General features: G+C 34.6%; 1 protein-coding gene across 1 annotated transcript; it reads left to right on the top strand.

The window, feature by feature from the left end:
- Positions 1–6944: 6944 nt before the first annotated feature.
- Positions 6945–13217, top strand: LOC127566125 (uncharacterized). Its single transcript, XM_052007746.1, has 2 exons — positions 6945–8227; positions 12373–13217. Exons 1-2 carry the CDS (start codon positions 7005–7007, stop codon positions 13127–13129), a joined length of 1980 nt encoding a protein of 659 aa, XP_051863706.1. The 5' UTR covers positions 6945–7004; the 3' UTR covers positions 13130–13217.
- Positions 13218–14875: the final 1658 nt, after the last annotated feature.

Below are 14875 nucleotides of genomic sequence, written 5' to 3'. Positions count from 1 at the left end.
TTTAATTTTAGATTAATAAAGTTATAATTATTTAAATTAAATTTTCTCATCTTGGAATTTACACTTTAAATTTAAGAGTAATAAAAGTATTTCAAAATTATTAACTTTTTATTAGGTTCTATTATATTTCCTAGAAAGAAGACCCTTATCTTATATTGATTTGTGCATAACCTTTTTAGCTTCCATCTTTAATTGCTAATCAAGTTTCACAATTTTCTTATGATTTCAGCAGAGCAATTGGCTGTTAATTTGAATTAGTAATCATAGCCTCGCAGCGCTAATGAAATTACCAGATTGCAGGTGCAATTAAAGCACTTTGAAAGGGGAAATAAAAATCACTTGAATACTAGAGGTGTATTGGCTTTCAGTATACACAAGTATAAATGCATTTGCAGCGAGGCAAATCAAACAACTACAAAAACAGTAAAGTGAAGGAATAAATTCAACGGGCAGATCTAAATCCATCTACCGAGGCAAGGGTCGTGGTTAGCTCTTTGCTTTTGGCTGGCTTGAGACCAGAATGAAATTAAAAACGAATGTCGAGACAGAGCATAAGCACTAAATTCAATTTATTTAGTTCAAACTGTAACCCAACCCAGCTTGTTGTCTGCCTCCTCCTCCAATGCGAAAGGCATCAGCAGCAGGAAAATCAAGTGAAAGACGAGCTGTTGTGCCGTCATTCTCCGTTTGGCGAGTTGCTTTCCATTTACTATTTATGCCAGGCAACTGCAACTTTCAGCTCGCTCTCTCTCTCTCTCTCTCTCTCTCTCTTTCTCTCATTCAGCTCCAGACCGGAAGTTGCACGGCCCGACGATGTCCGCCATTTTGTGCTATGCGAAACGAACGAGACGAGACGAGACGAGATGAAACGAAATGTAAAACCGTTTCCATCTACATAATGGGATCAATTCAATTATAAAACGAGTTTACCCTGCTGTGCAGCAGGTCCAAGCGGCTGCCCCAGATCCAAAGCTGAATCCACACCACACACATCCACCATTTTGGCGCTGTTGTTGCTGCCCTTCACGGTGTACATGCTGACATTTGATGAATAGCTTGAAATGGATTTGATTCATTTAACTGTTGCCACCGCGGTGATTCTGTTTCCGTTTCTGTTTCTGTTCCAGCTGTTGTACACACCGAATCACAACACAGTCAAATAACAACAGTTGTTGAGCGAGCAACAACAAGTTAGTATCAACAAAATTTAAATTCAAACATAATGGCGAAATAAAATAAATAAACATATTGATATGCATAACAAAACACACAAACATAATGTTATGTGTGTAGCTAATTTTTGTACATGCGAATTTTGTGGTAGAGAATATATTTTGTGTATAATTAATTTTGATTGAATTATCCATAAGCAGACATCATTTGCATGCATCACTAAATCGCAATGATTGTAGCAACTTTAAATACAAATAATTTTATTAATATTCATTACATCAAGAAATATTCCAGTGACTTTGAATAAAACATTAAAACATATATTCAATGTTAACATTCCTCAAATTGATAAAAAAAAATATAATAGAATCTAACGATTTTTCAAATTTCATTTTCAAAACGTGATGAAACAAGTAAAAAAGGTAGAGTCAAGTGGGCTCGACTGTAAGATACCCGCTACACATTTCCAATAAAACCAAAACAGTGTAGTAATATTGTTAAAATATACAAAATTAATATACTGAAAAATACCGAAGTCCATTTTTGGTATATCGATAAAGTACTATATTCAACATATACAATAGAGTACAAAATATACCAGATTTAAGACCCGTAGTAAGTAGACGTTTTTTGCCATACAAAAGTATCTATCAAATAACTTCAGTATCTTTTATCTGATCGAAATCCAAAATACTTAAATTCAGCAATCACAAACACTTTAGTTATTTTTTTATATTATTCGATTTGTTTAGATCTGCTATTGAAGGAAAATTCGTCACTGAAATCTAGGTGTTCAAACGGACGGACAGACGGACTATATCGTCTCGGCTGTTGACGCTGATAAAGAATACATACATATGTAAGCTTGATGAGTTAGGAGATGTCATCTTCTGCCTGTTGCATATATTTCCTGCAGGCGCAAAATTATAATACCCTTCAACCCTATGAGTTGTGGGTTCAACAATCAGTTTTATTTTTCTGAACATAATTTTGATTGAATTTTACATATTTAATTTAATTTGAAATTTGTAACGTGACATGGAAAACGTGACAAGATTTTCACTTAGTTTCAAATGCAATATGTTTGTTTCGTGCAACAGGTATATTTATAGACGAAATATATATGTATGGTATTACATCAAAATACAATATTTACAGTATAAGAGTGAGTTCAATATCGTAAATGAGTGAGTGAGATTCAAATAAAATATTATTGAAAGTAAACTAAAATATTAACTTGAAAACTTGAAAATATTTTATGAAACGTTTCGTTTTGCTCAAACATGATTTTATGGGATATTTCAAAGTGTTCGCTTACACAAAAATATAATATAAATACATTTCGCATTAATAAAAAGTGGTTATTTTTTTGGGAAAATGTTTAAATACATTAAGAAGACATTATTAAGACATTAAGACATTATGTTGTATATTAAATCAGTAGAAATTAGCTCAAGTTTTGATGCTGATCAGTGGATCTAATAAAGTTCATTCTGTGAGATTATGCTATGCAAGTAATATATTGCTTTTGGAAACTAATTGAATACAATATTAATTAGTTTTCATTATTTTTAAATGTGCGTATCTTTTTATTCTCGTGTGTCAGCAACAATACAAACAATGCGTGATACCATGTAAATGTTTGCTATTATGAAACAATATTCGTAAATATTTGCTTGTAATGCCTACTGACACGAGAGCGTGCAAACAAATCAAGCACACACACCTACACACTCATACTCACGCACACATGTGAATGAGCATATGTAAATGAGAATTCCTTGCCTTAATGTTGCCAAATGCATTAAAGCATGAGTTCTCCTTTGAGTGAGGAATGTGTGAGTGTGCAGACTTTGTAATCACTTTATTTTGCATATGTATGCGAATGCAGTTAAGTGCATAAGCATGTGCGAGTATCCATGTGTGTGTGTGAAAGTGTGTGCAAGTAAATTGCAAAAATATTTTAAAGGTTGCCACAACCACGTCGCTCTCAGTCTCTGCTTCCACTGCTCTTCCCCCGAAATAAAACTAAAGGAAACGACAATGACAGCAGAGAGTGGCTCAGATGATGCAGCGGGGGGAGCAGGCAGAGGAAGCGCATAGCAAGACACGCAAGGAGTATAAGCTTGCTCGAGGATTTGTAAAATTTATCGTAGACATCATTATGCGACTATTTCACCAGCTCTGGCGTCCGCTTCTTCAGCTGCTCGACTCTTTTTCATAACCTCCTGCTCTCTGCTTGCTTTGGCAACAGCAGCTGTAACATGCAACTGACTCTCGTGTTGCTCACTTTTTTGCATTTCACGTTTTACATTGGCAAAATCGTTTTAAAAATGCTGAAATAACGAAACCCTAAATTATTCAAAACATAAGCAAGCCATGATATACGATCGGAAAACTAAGCCACTCAATGCATCATGGCAGTACTTTAGCAATTCAGCTATTCAACTTACTTTAAATGCTCAAGTTATTATATAACTGAAATAGCAATTAATTGCAATTAAATACATAGTTTTACAACTTTTAATATTGTTGATGCAAAATGTCAAAATATTTTTAGATAAACGAAAATTGAAATGTTTGTTTTGGAAATATTTGATAAATCAGCTGTGAATGGTACTTGAAAATAACCCTTTAATTCCCAAGAGTACCTTCAGAAACTCGTCATATAATTTGTATTACATGAAAAACGAGAGATTTTTAAGATATTTGAATTATAGTTATTAGTTGGTAATAATTAAATATCAATTATCATATTTGTATGATCAACTGACAAATATAATTCGTTTTTTCGATACTACAAATTATATGATGAACGACTTAAGAAAGAGCGTTCAGCTCATGATGAGCATTAAGAGTAAAGAAGAATAAACTTCCGGCGAGCGGGAAGGTCTTCGTAGACCCTTCCCATTTTCAAACTGAAATTATGCCTCGACGGCTCAAGCAAAGTCAAATCCAGTTCTGTTGCTAGGCATTGTTCTCTACTATAAAAGTAGTCCAGGCAGCCTTATCGCTCCCAAAATTATCAGCTATGACATTGAAGAGAACGTTCGGTTGTCATCTTTGGAGCCCTAAAATAATTTGTAATTATTTAATGATAATATAATATTAATTTGACAGAAATAAAATTATTTTTTTATTTAAGTAAAACAATCTTGCTGCATTTCAGATTTATGTTAATATTTCAGAGCAGTTGTTTGCAGATTTTAGATACGTTGCCTCAAGTTGAAATATTCTGTTTTGATTTCAAATCATTACTGAATGAGACAATTCTATTTTCAGCTTGAATTTTTTTTAGTACTCGCTAGCTGATTTCATTTCATGTGATGTTGGACCTTGTGTGTTATCAATAATCTGAATTTTTAGAGGAGTTAATTTTTCATACTAGTCATAGGAACCCAGTTTACATTTTTTGTAAACATTTAAGAAACAAAAGATGCAAAAAACATAAAACTGCGCAAAATACACAAAAAAAAAAAAAAACAAGTAAGAAAGCTACAGTCGAGTGTGCTCGACTATGAGATACCCGCTACCCATTTTTAATAAAGGAAAAATATTGCGGTATTATTTTCAAAATATACCGAAAATACTAAAAAAATACTGAAAATATACCAAATGGTATGTTTGGTATATCGATATAGTACATCATTCAAAATATACCATAGACGGCACAATGGACCAGATTATCGGCCAAAGCAACTAAGAGCCCTAGTAACTAGGCGTTTTTGCCCATACAAAAGTATTTTTTTACTAACTTCCACAATTTTTATCTGATCGCAATCATAAATACTATTGTTATTATCGTTTATATCAAAATTCGCAGCTGTAGCTCTAAAGTTACGCTTGTTATTCGATTTTTTGATTTGCGGGGGCGGAAGTGGGCGTGGCAAAAATTTGAAACAAACTTGATCTGTGTGCAAACATAACAAATGCTGTCGAAAAAAAATTATAGCTCTATCTCTTATAGTCTCTGAGATCTAGGTGTTCATACGGACAGACGGACAGACACACAGACGGACAGACGGACATTGCTAGATCGTCTCGGCTGTTGACGCTGATCAAGAATATATATACTTTATAGGGTCGGAGATGCCTCCTTCTACCTGTTACATACATTTCCTGCCGGCACAAAGTTATAATACCCTTCTACCCTTTGGGTAGCGGGTATAAAAATTGGACAGTCGACTGTGTTCGGCATTAATTTCTTTAATATAGCAAATGCATATTAAAGCTTTTTAACCAAAAGCAATATTTGATATATCGACATGCTCTTATGCTAAGACAAGTAAGAAAGCTACAGTCGAGTGTACTCGACTGTGAGATACCCGCTACCCATTTTGAATAAAAGCAATATATTTTGCGGTATTATTCTCAAAATATACCAAATATAGTGCAAAAATACGAAAAATATACCAAATGGTATATGTCGTATATCGATATAATACCGCATTTTTGCCCAGACAAAAGTGTTTCTTTAATAACTTCGACAATTTTTATCTGATCGCAATCAAATTTTCAGGAATCATAACTACTATAGTTATTATTGCATAATCCAAAATTCTAGCTTTAAAATTACGCTTGTTATTTAATTTTTTTGATTTGCGAGGGCGGAAGTTAAGCTAGAGCTGCGAATTTTCGTGTATACAATACTAACAGTAGTAGTTGTGATTCCTGATTCCTGGTTGCGATCAGATAAAAATTGTGGAAGTTATTAAAAAAATACTTATGTATGGGCAAAAACGCCTACTTAATAGGGGTCTGAGTTGCTTTGGCCGACAATTTAATATATTGTACCGTCTATGGTATATTTTAAATGTGGTACTATATCGATTTAACAAACATACCATTCGGTATATTTTTAGTATTTTTGTAGTATTTTCGGTATATTTTAAAAATATTACCGGAATATTTTGCTCTTATTCAAAATGGGTAGCGGGTATCTCACAGTCGAGCACACTCGACTGTAGCTTTCTTACTTGTTTTTATATATATGTAAAAAGCTTTTAGGATATTTAATTAGTTTGTGCAATACCGCACTGCTTTACTCCTTTTAAAAATGGGCATCTGGAATCTAGCACACTCGACTGTAGATTTCGTAATTGTAAAATTGAACACAACTCTAAAAATTCCTAAGTCAAGATTAAAATCGTTAAAGATGGGCGACTAAGCAGTAATAACTGAAATAACAGCGGCATCGATAACTTTAAGATAAAGTTTGGAAAAGAAGAGTATAACAAGATTAGCTTAGATTGAAAAATCTTGTTTTACGATTTAAAGTTTAATATTATTCATGAGAGTTTTTATAATATAAATGATTCTTGGAAAAAAAACAATAATAAAATTATTGACTTTCTTAAAATTTCTTCAAAAACAAGTTTTTAATCAGACAACAAGATTTTTCAGTGCCTTTATTTTTCAGAACTGAAAAAGAGGTTCATTAAGTTTGTCGAAATGGAGAATTGAGTAACGAATCCCCAGACGGGTTTATAAAATGAGTAAGCTAAACTTAATTGGTACTGCAAGCGAGACAGCGATTGTCAATAAAAGTATCTTCGGAATACTCTTCGATTTGAAAAAATACACGTCTCTACATGAATATATAACGCGCGGATTTTGATCGTATCTTGGGTGAAAAGATTATTAACAAAATTACTATACAGTTGATCTATTCAAGTGGCGAGCACTGTATATTATGTGCATATATAATATATATGAAAGTTTGATTCTCATCATACATTTCAATACGAATCATTCGTGAATTTACTGTCATCGCGAAAAGTTCTGTTGCCGGTCATTTGAGAACAAAAGAACAATTTAACTATTTGCGTACAATGCAAATCCAGTTCTCACTTTCGTGGCTATTGCTGCTGATATTTGTGATCTTCAGTCCACAAAGTCAGTCATTTCAGTCCTTCGATATGCTTGTAGATGGAGTCCTAGCATTTGTTCATAATGCAAATGAAACAGTTACGAAGGTTCGCACCGATGTTAATGAAATAAATAATGATCTTGGTGAATTTGACAATGCGAAAAAACTCGAAAATCAAATCAAAGTGTTTCAACATTTCAAGAACATCGCCACACAAATTAATCAAATCGAAAAAAATCACGTTACACTTTCTAAGCATCCGCTATATGACTATTTATTCGATAGTGCTACACAAATGGATAAAGTAGGCAACATGGTTGACGACATGGAAGCTATTTCAGAGGAATTTGCGAATTTTGAGAAAATGGCTAATTCTGAGAATGACAATCTCATTATTTCATTCACTGAAGAAATAACTCGGCCAAATTCTCTTAAATTCTTAAATAATGATTTCTATTTAAAACTTTACGGTCAGCGATATATCAGCAAGGAAATTTTAAGTCAACTCCGGCAAAAATATGAGATGTCATCGGAAAAACTTTGTCATAGTTCCCAGACACCTCAACAACTTGTCTACTCATTGTATAAGGATATCGCTCTGACAGAACTCAAGGCATACATTCTGATCGAGTACTCACTGCTAATTCGACGGGTGTCCGGCCCAAGCAATTTCAATACGGAAACGAATTTGGTTCGCAACAACTACAACAATATCAACGAAGAAGCTCTCGACACACTCATAAATACGATGAAAAAAGCTGATCGTGTTTTATGGCGTTGCAATCCAGAAAACCATGTTCAAGGCGGTACCTACGAAGAGCTAACTCGACTGCTTCAAGGATATGTGGAGAACGAGGTGGATCTCAATAGCGACGGGTCATGCAGTCAAAGCTGCCCCGATTACACCAACACAACTAAGAAGGGATGCTTCGAGCAAAAGTTCTGTTCTCAACAACCTTCGTGCTCTGGTCGAATTCACGATTGTCAGTTCATAGAGTCAGACTTATCTGTATGTCAATCACCGGAGAGCAGCAATCGTCGCTATGACTACATTCAATATAGTGACGGGAGTCGATTTGGAGAGCGCGAGAAATGTTGGCGTGACGTAAACAATGTGGAGAGCTGGAGGAGATTGTTTTACAAATGCAGCTACTGCTTCTGCCTATGTGATGAACCGGGTCCAAGGTCTGATCGATACTTCAATATTCGACCAGTTATATCAGATGTGTGGGATAACAAAGTTGTGACTGGAGTGCGGTTTGTGAAGAAGAATCGCATAATCCATTTGCAAATACAACAGGGTCAACTCTTGCCCCGAGGTGCGATCAACGAATCAACTGTTGAGTGGAAGCCCATTGATGACTACAAAATCGATGATTTCAATGTCACCGAGGGAGTGGACTACCATGCAATGAGTTATGAAAACCGACGCGTTAGCCTGGATGATATAACATTTACATATGGTCGAATATATATTGTAGACGGCGTGGGTTTCAGTGTGAACGGTGGAAGATTGAGTCTTAAAGTATCTCATGGCTTGTATTGGTTTGAAAAGGGTGAACTAAATACATATAATATAAAAAGGCCCAAAGAAGATTTAACGATGTCGGTGGTTTCGAGTTTGCATGGGATATTTGATTTAGAATACGAAAAACTAAACATCGATAATTTGGATGTACCAACACGATCAACACACAGCTCAGAGCCATTGTCCAAAAAGGGGCAATATGTCAAGTTTGTCAATACGGGAATGGAAAAGGATGCGGCACAAACCACGATTCCATTTCTGGATATGCAGGATGTTGCCTCAAATCCGCCAGTTCCGTTGTCCGGCATTGGCCTCTACTATAAAAGTAGTCCAGGTTATGGTGGATTTATCGCTCCCAGAATTATCAGCTATGATATCGCAGATTATGTTCGGTTGCCAATTTCGGAGCCGTAAAATATGTTACACTATTTATTTGTAAAAGGTTTCTTAAAATTTTCATTTACAATAAAATTCATTATTTTAATAAAATAATCTTGCTACTTTCCAGATTTTGGTTTTATTTGAATGTGAAACAATTGAAACAATCTGCAGCCCCAACGCTTAAGTCGTCTATTTTTTGGTTTATTTTTAGTACTTCTTAGAACTTTTAAATTGAAACTGTTTTCTGAACTATAAATTGATAAGGAAATGCTTACACTTAACATAATAGAGATTGCTTGATTACTTGGTTGAATCATGATGAATTTGAAAATAATTAAAAACTTAAGAATAAAATCAAAGTGCTGCAACATTTAAAGAACATGGCCAAACAAATTAATCAGATCGCTATATGAATATTAATCACATAATAATAAAAATATGGAGAAGGTTTCTGAAGACTTTTAGAATGTTGAGAATATGGTTAACTCAAAGAATGATATTTCAATCGCTGAAGAAATAACTCGACTAAGTACCAATGATTTTTATTTGAAAATTTTCGGTCAACCATATACTATCAGAATCGTTTTTTAATAGAACGCAAGGCATACATTTTGGTGTCCGTGTTCAATACGGAAACGATTTTGGTTCTCAACAACTACAACAATAGCAACAAAGAAGCTCTCGACATACAAATAAATACGATCCAGAAAATCGTGTTCAAGGCGTTACCTACGAAGAGCTAACTCGACTGATTCAAGGATATGTGGAGAACGAGGTGGATCTCAATAGCGACGGGTCATGCAGTCAGAGCTGGGGGAGATTGTTTTACAAATGCAGCTACTGCTTCTAACTATGTGCCGGGCCCATTGACACTGAAGAGTACCTTTAGTTGCCATCTCTGGAGCCCTAAAATCATTTGCATTAATTTAATGATAATATAATATTAATTTGACAGAAATAAAATTCTATTTTTATTTAAGTAAAACAATCTTGCTGCATTTCAGATTTATGTTAATTTTTCAGAGTTCACACAAATCGTCTAGTAAGCAGTTGTTTATAGCTTTTAGATGCCTCAAGTTGAAATATTCTATTTTGATTTCAAATCATTACTGAATGAGACAATTCTATTTTCAGAGTTCCTTTTTAATACTCGCTAGCTAATTTCATTTCATGTCATGTTTGACCTTGAACCCATTTTGTGTTATCAATAATCTGAATTTTTAGAGGAGTTAATTTTTCTTAAGAAATACTAGTCATAGGAACCCAGTTTACATTTTTTGTACACATTTAAGAAACAAAAGATGCAAAAAACATAAAAGTGCGCAAAATACACAGAAACAAAAAAAAAAAAAAAAAAAAAAAATGGGACAGTCGACTAAGCTCGGCATTAATTTCTTTAATATAGCAAATACATTTTAAAGCTTTTTAACCAAAAGCAATATTTGATAGACATGTTCTTATGCTAAAATAAGTAAGAAAGCTACAGTCGAGTGTACTGCGGGGGCGGAAGTTAAGCTAGAGCTGCGAATTTTAGTTTATACAATACTAACAGTAGTAGTTGTGATTCCTGATTCCTGGTTGCGATCACATAAAAATTGTGGAAGTTATAAATGAAATATTTGTATGGACAAAAACGCCTACTTACTAGGGGTATTAGTTGCTTTAACTGACAATCCGGTATATGGTATATTTTGAATGTGGTATTATATCGATATACCATTATATTTGTATTTTTGGTGTATTTTGCAAAAATACCGCAATATTTTGCTTTTATTCAAAATGGGCAGCGGGTATCTCACAGTCGAGCACACTCGACTGTAACTTTCTGTCTTGTTTTTGATTTGCGGGGACCTTTTATGGCATTAATATACATTTATTCTGCAAATTTCGAAATGGCTTATGATCACCAAATAAGCTTTATTTATAAATGGCTTCATGACTAATCGACAGCGAATTCAAATTACAGATCTACTAAGTAAAGAACAGATACATAGTTTGGAAAAAGTCAAATCTTTAACTATTCCATTATAATTATGACTTAATTTAAAACTTTTGATTGTGAAAGCAGTTTTTTCCACTGGAATAGACTACCCTGTGTTATTTTTCATAATTCGACTAAAAGAGAGTTGTATTATTCATTTGCGAATTTATTGTCAACGCGAAAAGTTGTGTTGCGGATTATTTGTGATTAAGGGAACAATAAGATGCAAATTCGGATTTCGGTTGTACTGTCATTGCTGCTGATATTGACGATCTTCAGTCAACAAAGTCAGTCAGACTTTTTATACGAAGTAGATGGAGTCCTAGCATTTGTTTATCATTCAAATGAAACAGTGATTATGGCGCGCGCCAATATTGATGAATTAAATAATGATCTTGGAAAATTTGACAATGCGAAAAAACTCGAAAATCAAATCGAAGTGCTTCAACATTTTAAGAACATCGCCACACAAATTAATCAGATCGAAAAAAATCACGTTACAATTTCTAAGCATCCGCTATATGACTACTTATTCGGTAGTAACACACAAATGGATGAAATAGGCAACATGGTTGACGACATGGAAGCTATTTCAGAGGAATTTGCGAATTTTGAGAAAATGGCTATTTCTGAGAATGACACTCTCATTATTTCATTCACTGAAGAAATAACTCGGCCAAATTCTCTTAAATTTTTAAATAATGATTTCTATTTGAAACTTTACGGTCAGCGATATATCACCAAGGAAATTTTAAGTCAACTCCGGCAAAAATATGAGTTGTCATCGGAAAAACTTTGTCATAGTTCCCAGACACCTCAACAACTTGTCTACTCATTGTATAAGGATATCGCTCTGACAGAACTCAAGGCATACATTCTGATCGAGTACTCACTGCTGATTCGACGGGTGTCCGGCCCAAGCAATTTCAATACGGAAACGAATTTGGTTCGCAACAACTACAACAATATCAACGAAGAAGCTCTCGACACACTCATAAATACGATGAAAAAAGCTGATCGTGTTTTATGGCGTTGCGATCCAGAAAACCATGTTCAAGGCGGTACCTACGAAGAGCTAACTCGACTGCTTCAAGGATATGTGGAGAACGAGGTGGATCTGAATAGCGACGGGTCATGCAGTCAGAGCTGCCCCGATTACACCAACACAACTAAGATGGGATGCTTCGAGCAAAAGTTCTGTTCTCAACAACCTTCGTGCTCTGGTCGAATTCACGATTGTCGGTTCATAGAGTCAGACTTATCTGTATGTCAATCCCCGGAGAGCAGCAATCATCGCTATGACTACATTCAATATAGTGACGGGCCTCGATTTGGAGAGCGCGAGAAATGTTGGCGTGACGTAAACAATGTGGAGAGCTGGAGAAGATTGTTTTACAAATGCAGCTACTGCTTCTGCCTATGTGATGAACCGGGTCCAAGGTCTGATCGATACTTCAATCTTCGACCAGTTATATCGGATGTGTGGGATAACAAAGTTGTGACTGGCGTGCGGTTTGTGAAGAAGAATCGCATAATCCATTTGCAAATACAACAGGGTCAACTCTTGCCCCGAGGTGCGATCAACGAATCAACTGTTGAGTGGAAGCCCATTGATGACTACAAAATCGATGATTTAAATGTCACCGAGGGAGTGGACTATCATGCAATGAGTTATGAAAACCGACGCATAAACCTGGATGACATTACATATAAATATGGTAGAATATTTTTAGTAACCGGCGTGCGTTTTGCTGTGAAACAAGGAAGACTGAGACTCGAAGTATCTCATGGCATTTATTGGTTTGAAAGGGGTGAACTTAATTCATATAATATAAAAGGTCACCAAGAACATGTAAAAGAGATACAAATTTTGAGTTTGCGTGGGATATTTGATTATGAACACGAAAAACTAAACATTGATAATTTGAATGTACCAACACGATCAACACACAGTTCAGAGCCATTGTCAAAAGAGAATCAATATGTTGAATTTGTAAACACGGGACTGGAAAAGGATGCGGCACAAACCACGATTCCATTTCTGGATATGCAGGATGTTGCGTCAAATCCGCCAGTTCCGTTGTCCGGCATTGGCCTCTACTATAAAAGTAGTCCAGGTTATGGTGGATTTATCGCTCCCAGAATTATCAGCTATGATATCGCAGATTATGTTCGGTTGCCAATTTCGGAGCCGTAAAATATGTTACACTATTTATTTGTAAAAGGTTTCTTAAAATTTCATTTACAATAAAATTCATTTTTTTAATAAAATAATCTTGCTACATTCCAGATTTTAGTTTTATTTGAAAATGAAACAATTGAAACAATCTGCAGCCCCGACGCTTAAGTCGTCTATTATTTGGTTTATTTTTAGAACTTCAGCAGCTGATTTCATGACCAAAAGCTCGACCTTAAATTCATTTTAGATTACACAAATACATACAGAACGTTATCAATAATACGAATGGTTATACCAGTTTACTATTTAGACAGTCTCACAGCTACATAAATAGGTTGGAAGTAGAAGACCTGCTTACATTAGTATTATACAATTGCTTACTACTTAAAGAACATTAAGATGACGGAATATTTCTAAAAGAAAATAATATTGAACTCAGAACGCATGATCAAGATCAAATATTCAAGACATTTTCAAAAAAACAAAATTTTTAAAATTTATTATTATCTAATTTCGTTTTTATACCCGCTACCCATAGGGTAGAAGGGTATTATATCTTTCTGCTGGCAGGAAATGTATGTAACAGATAGAAGGAGGCATCTCTGACCCTATAAAATATATATATTCTTGATCAGCGTCAACAGCCGAGACGATATAGCCATGTCCGTCTGTGTGCCTGTGTGCTTATCCGTCTGTCCGTATGAAACACTGGATCTCAGAGACTATAAGAGATAGAGCTATAATTTTTTTCGACAGCATTTGTTATATTTGCACGCAAATTTTTGTCACGCCCACTTCCGCCCCCGCAAATCAAAAAAATCGAATAACAAGCGTAACTTTAGAGCTAGAGAATTTTGGGGTATGCAAAAATAACAATAGTATTTATGATTCCTTAAAATTTGGCTGCGATCAGAAAAAAATTGTCGAAGTTATTAAAGAAATAATTTTGTTTGGGCAAAAACGCCTACTTACTCGGGGTCTTAGTTGCTTTGGCTGACAATCTGGTATATTGTGCCGTCTATGGTATATTTTGAATATCGATATACCAAATGTAACATTGGGTATATTCTTAGTATTTTTATATTATTTTTGGTATATATTAAATTATGAAAATAATACCGCAATATTTTGCTTTTATTCAAAATGGGTAGCGGGTATCTAACAGTCGAGCACACTCGACTGTAGCTTTCTTACTTGTTTTAGTTCTAATTATAAAGTTTATCATGACTTTCTAATTTATTTACTTTTTTTGAAGTAGAAGGGTAATTAAAACTAGTTAGGGCAGTTAGGGTAGACACTTCTGTCGCATAAATACTTTTGCAACTATGTATATCTCTGTGTTTTCTCCCACTTGACTAGAACTATCGCCAGTAGCACTTTGCGCCCTAAATAAATCTTTGAGCAACTTTCTTTTTCTGTTATGCCCATCACATATACCGAATCGTCATTCGGACCCAGAATGCTTATACACTACCTAAATCAAACTTACATGGAATTCCTGATTCTAGTGTGTGGAATATCAGAAGCTATTTTAATAAATACATTATATTCACACACATTCTAAAATCACAAAAAAAAAATAGAAAGAAAGCTAAAGAGGAGTTAACCCGCTATCCATTTTAAATTACATCCCGACCAGTGAAAATATATAGTACTGACAATTTACTGATAATATTCCGTGATTATCGATTGAATTGCATTCAATATATGCCGTAGAATATTTAACATGCCATGAAATGACTCCCAAAAATATGGGACGTTTTT

Source organism: Drosophila albomicans, chromosome 2R, assembly GCF_009650485.2.
Source record: "Drosophila albomicans strain 15112-1751.03 chromosome 2R, ASM965048v2, whole genome shotgun sequence".
In the NCBI taxonomy this organism is placed as follows: Eukaryota; Metazoa; Arthropoda; class Insecta; order Diptera; family Drosophilidae; genus Drosophila; species Drosophila albomicans.
This window is presented reverse-complemented; position numbering and strand designations above follow the sequence as displayed.

Excerpts from the sequence above, each read along its gene's own strand:
- LOC127566125 (XM_052007746.1), top strand. The coding sequence starts at position 7,005 with ATGCAAATCCAGTTCTCACTTTCGTGGCTATTGCTGCTGATATTTGTG. Across the intron at positions 8,228-12,372 it reads TGTGATGAACCGGGTCCAAG|GTCTGATCGATACTTCAATC; the intron begins GTCTGATCGATA and ends ACCGGGTCCAAG.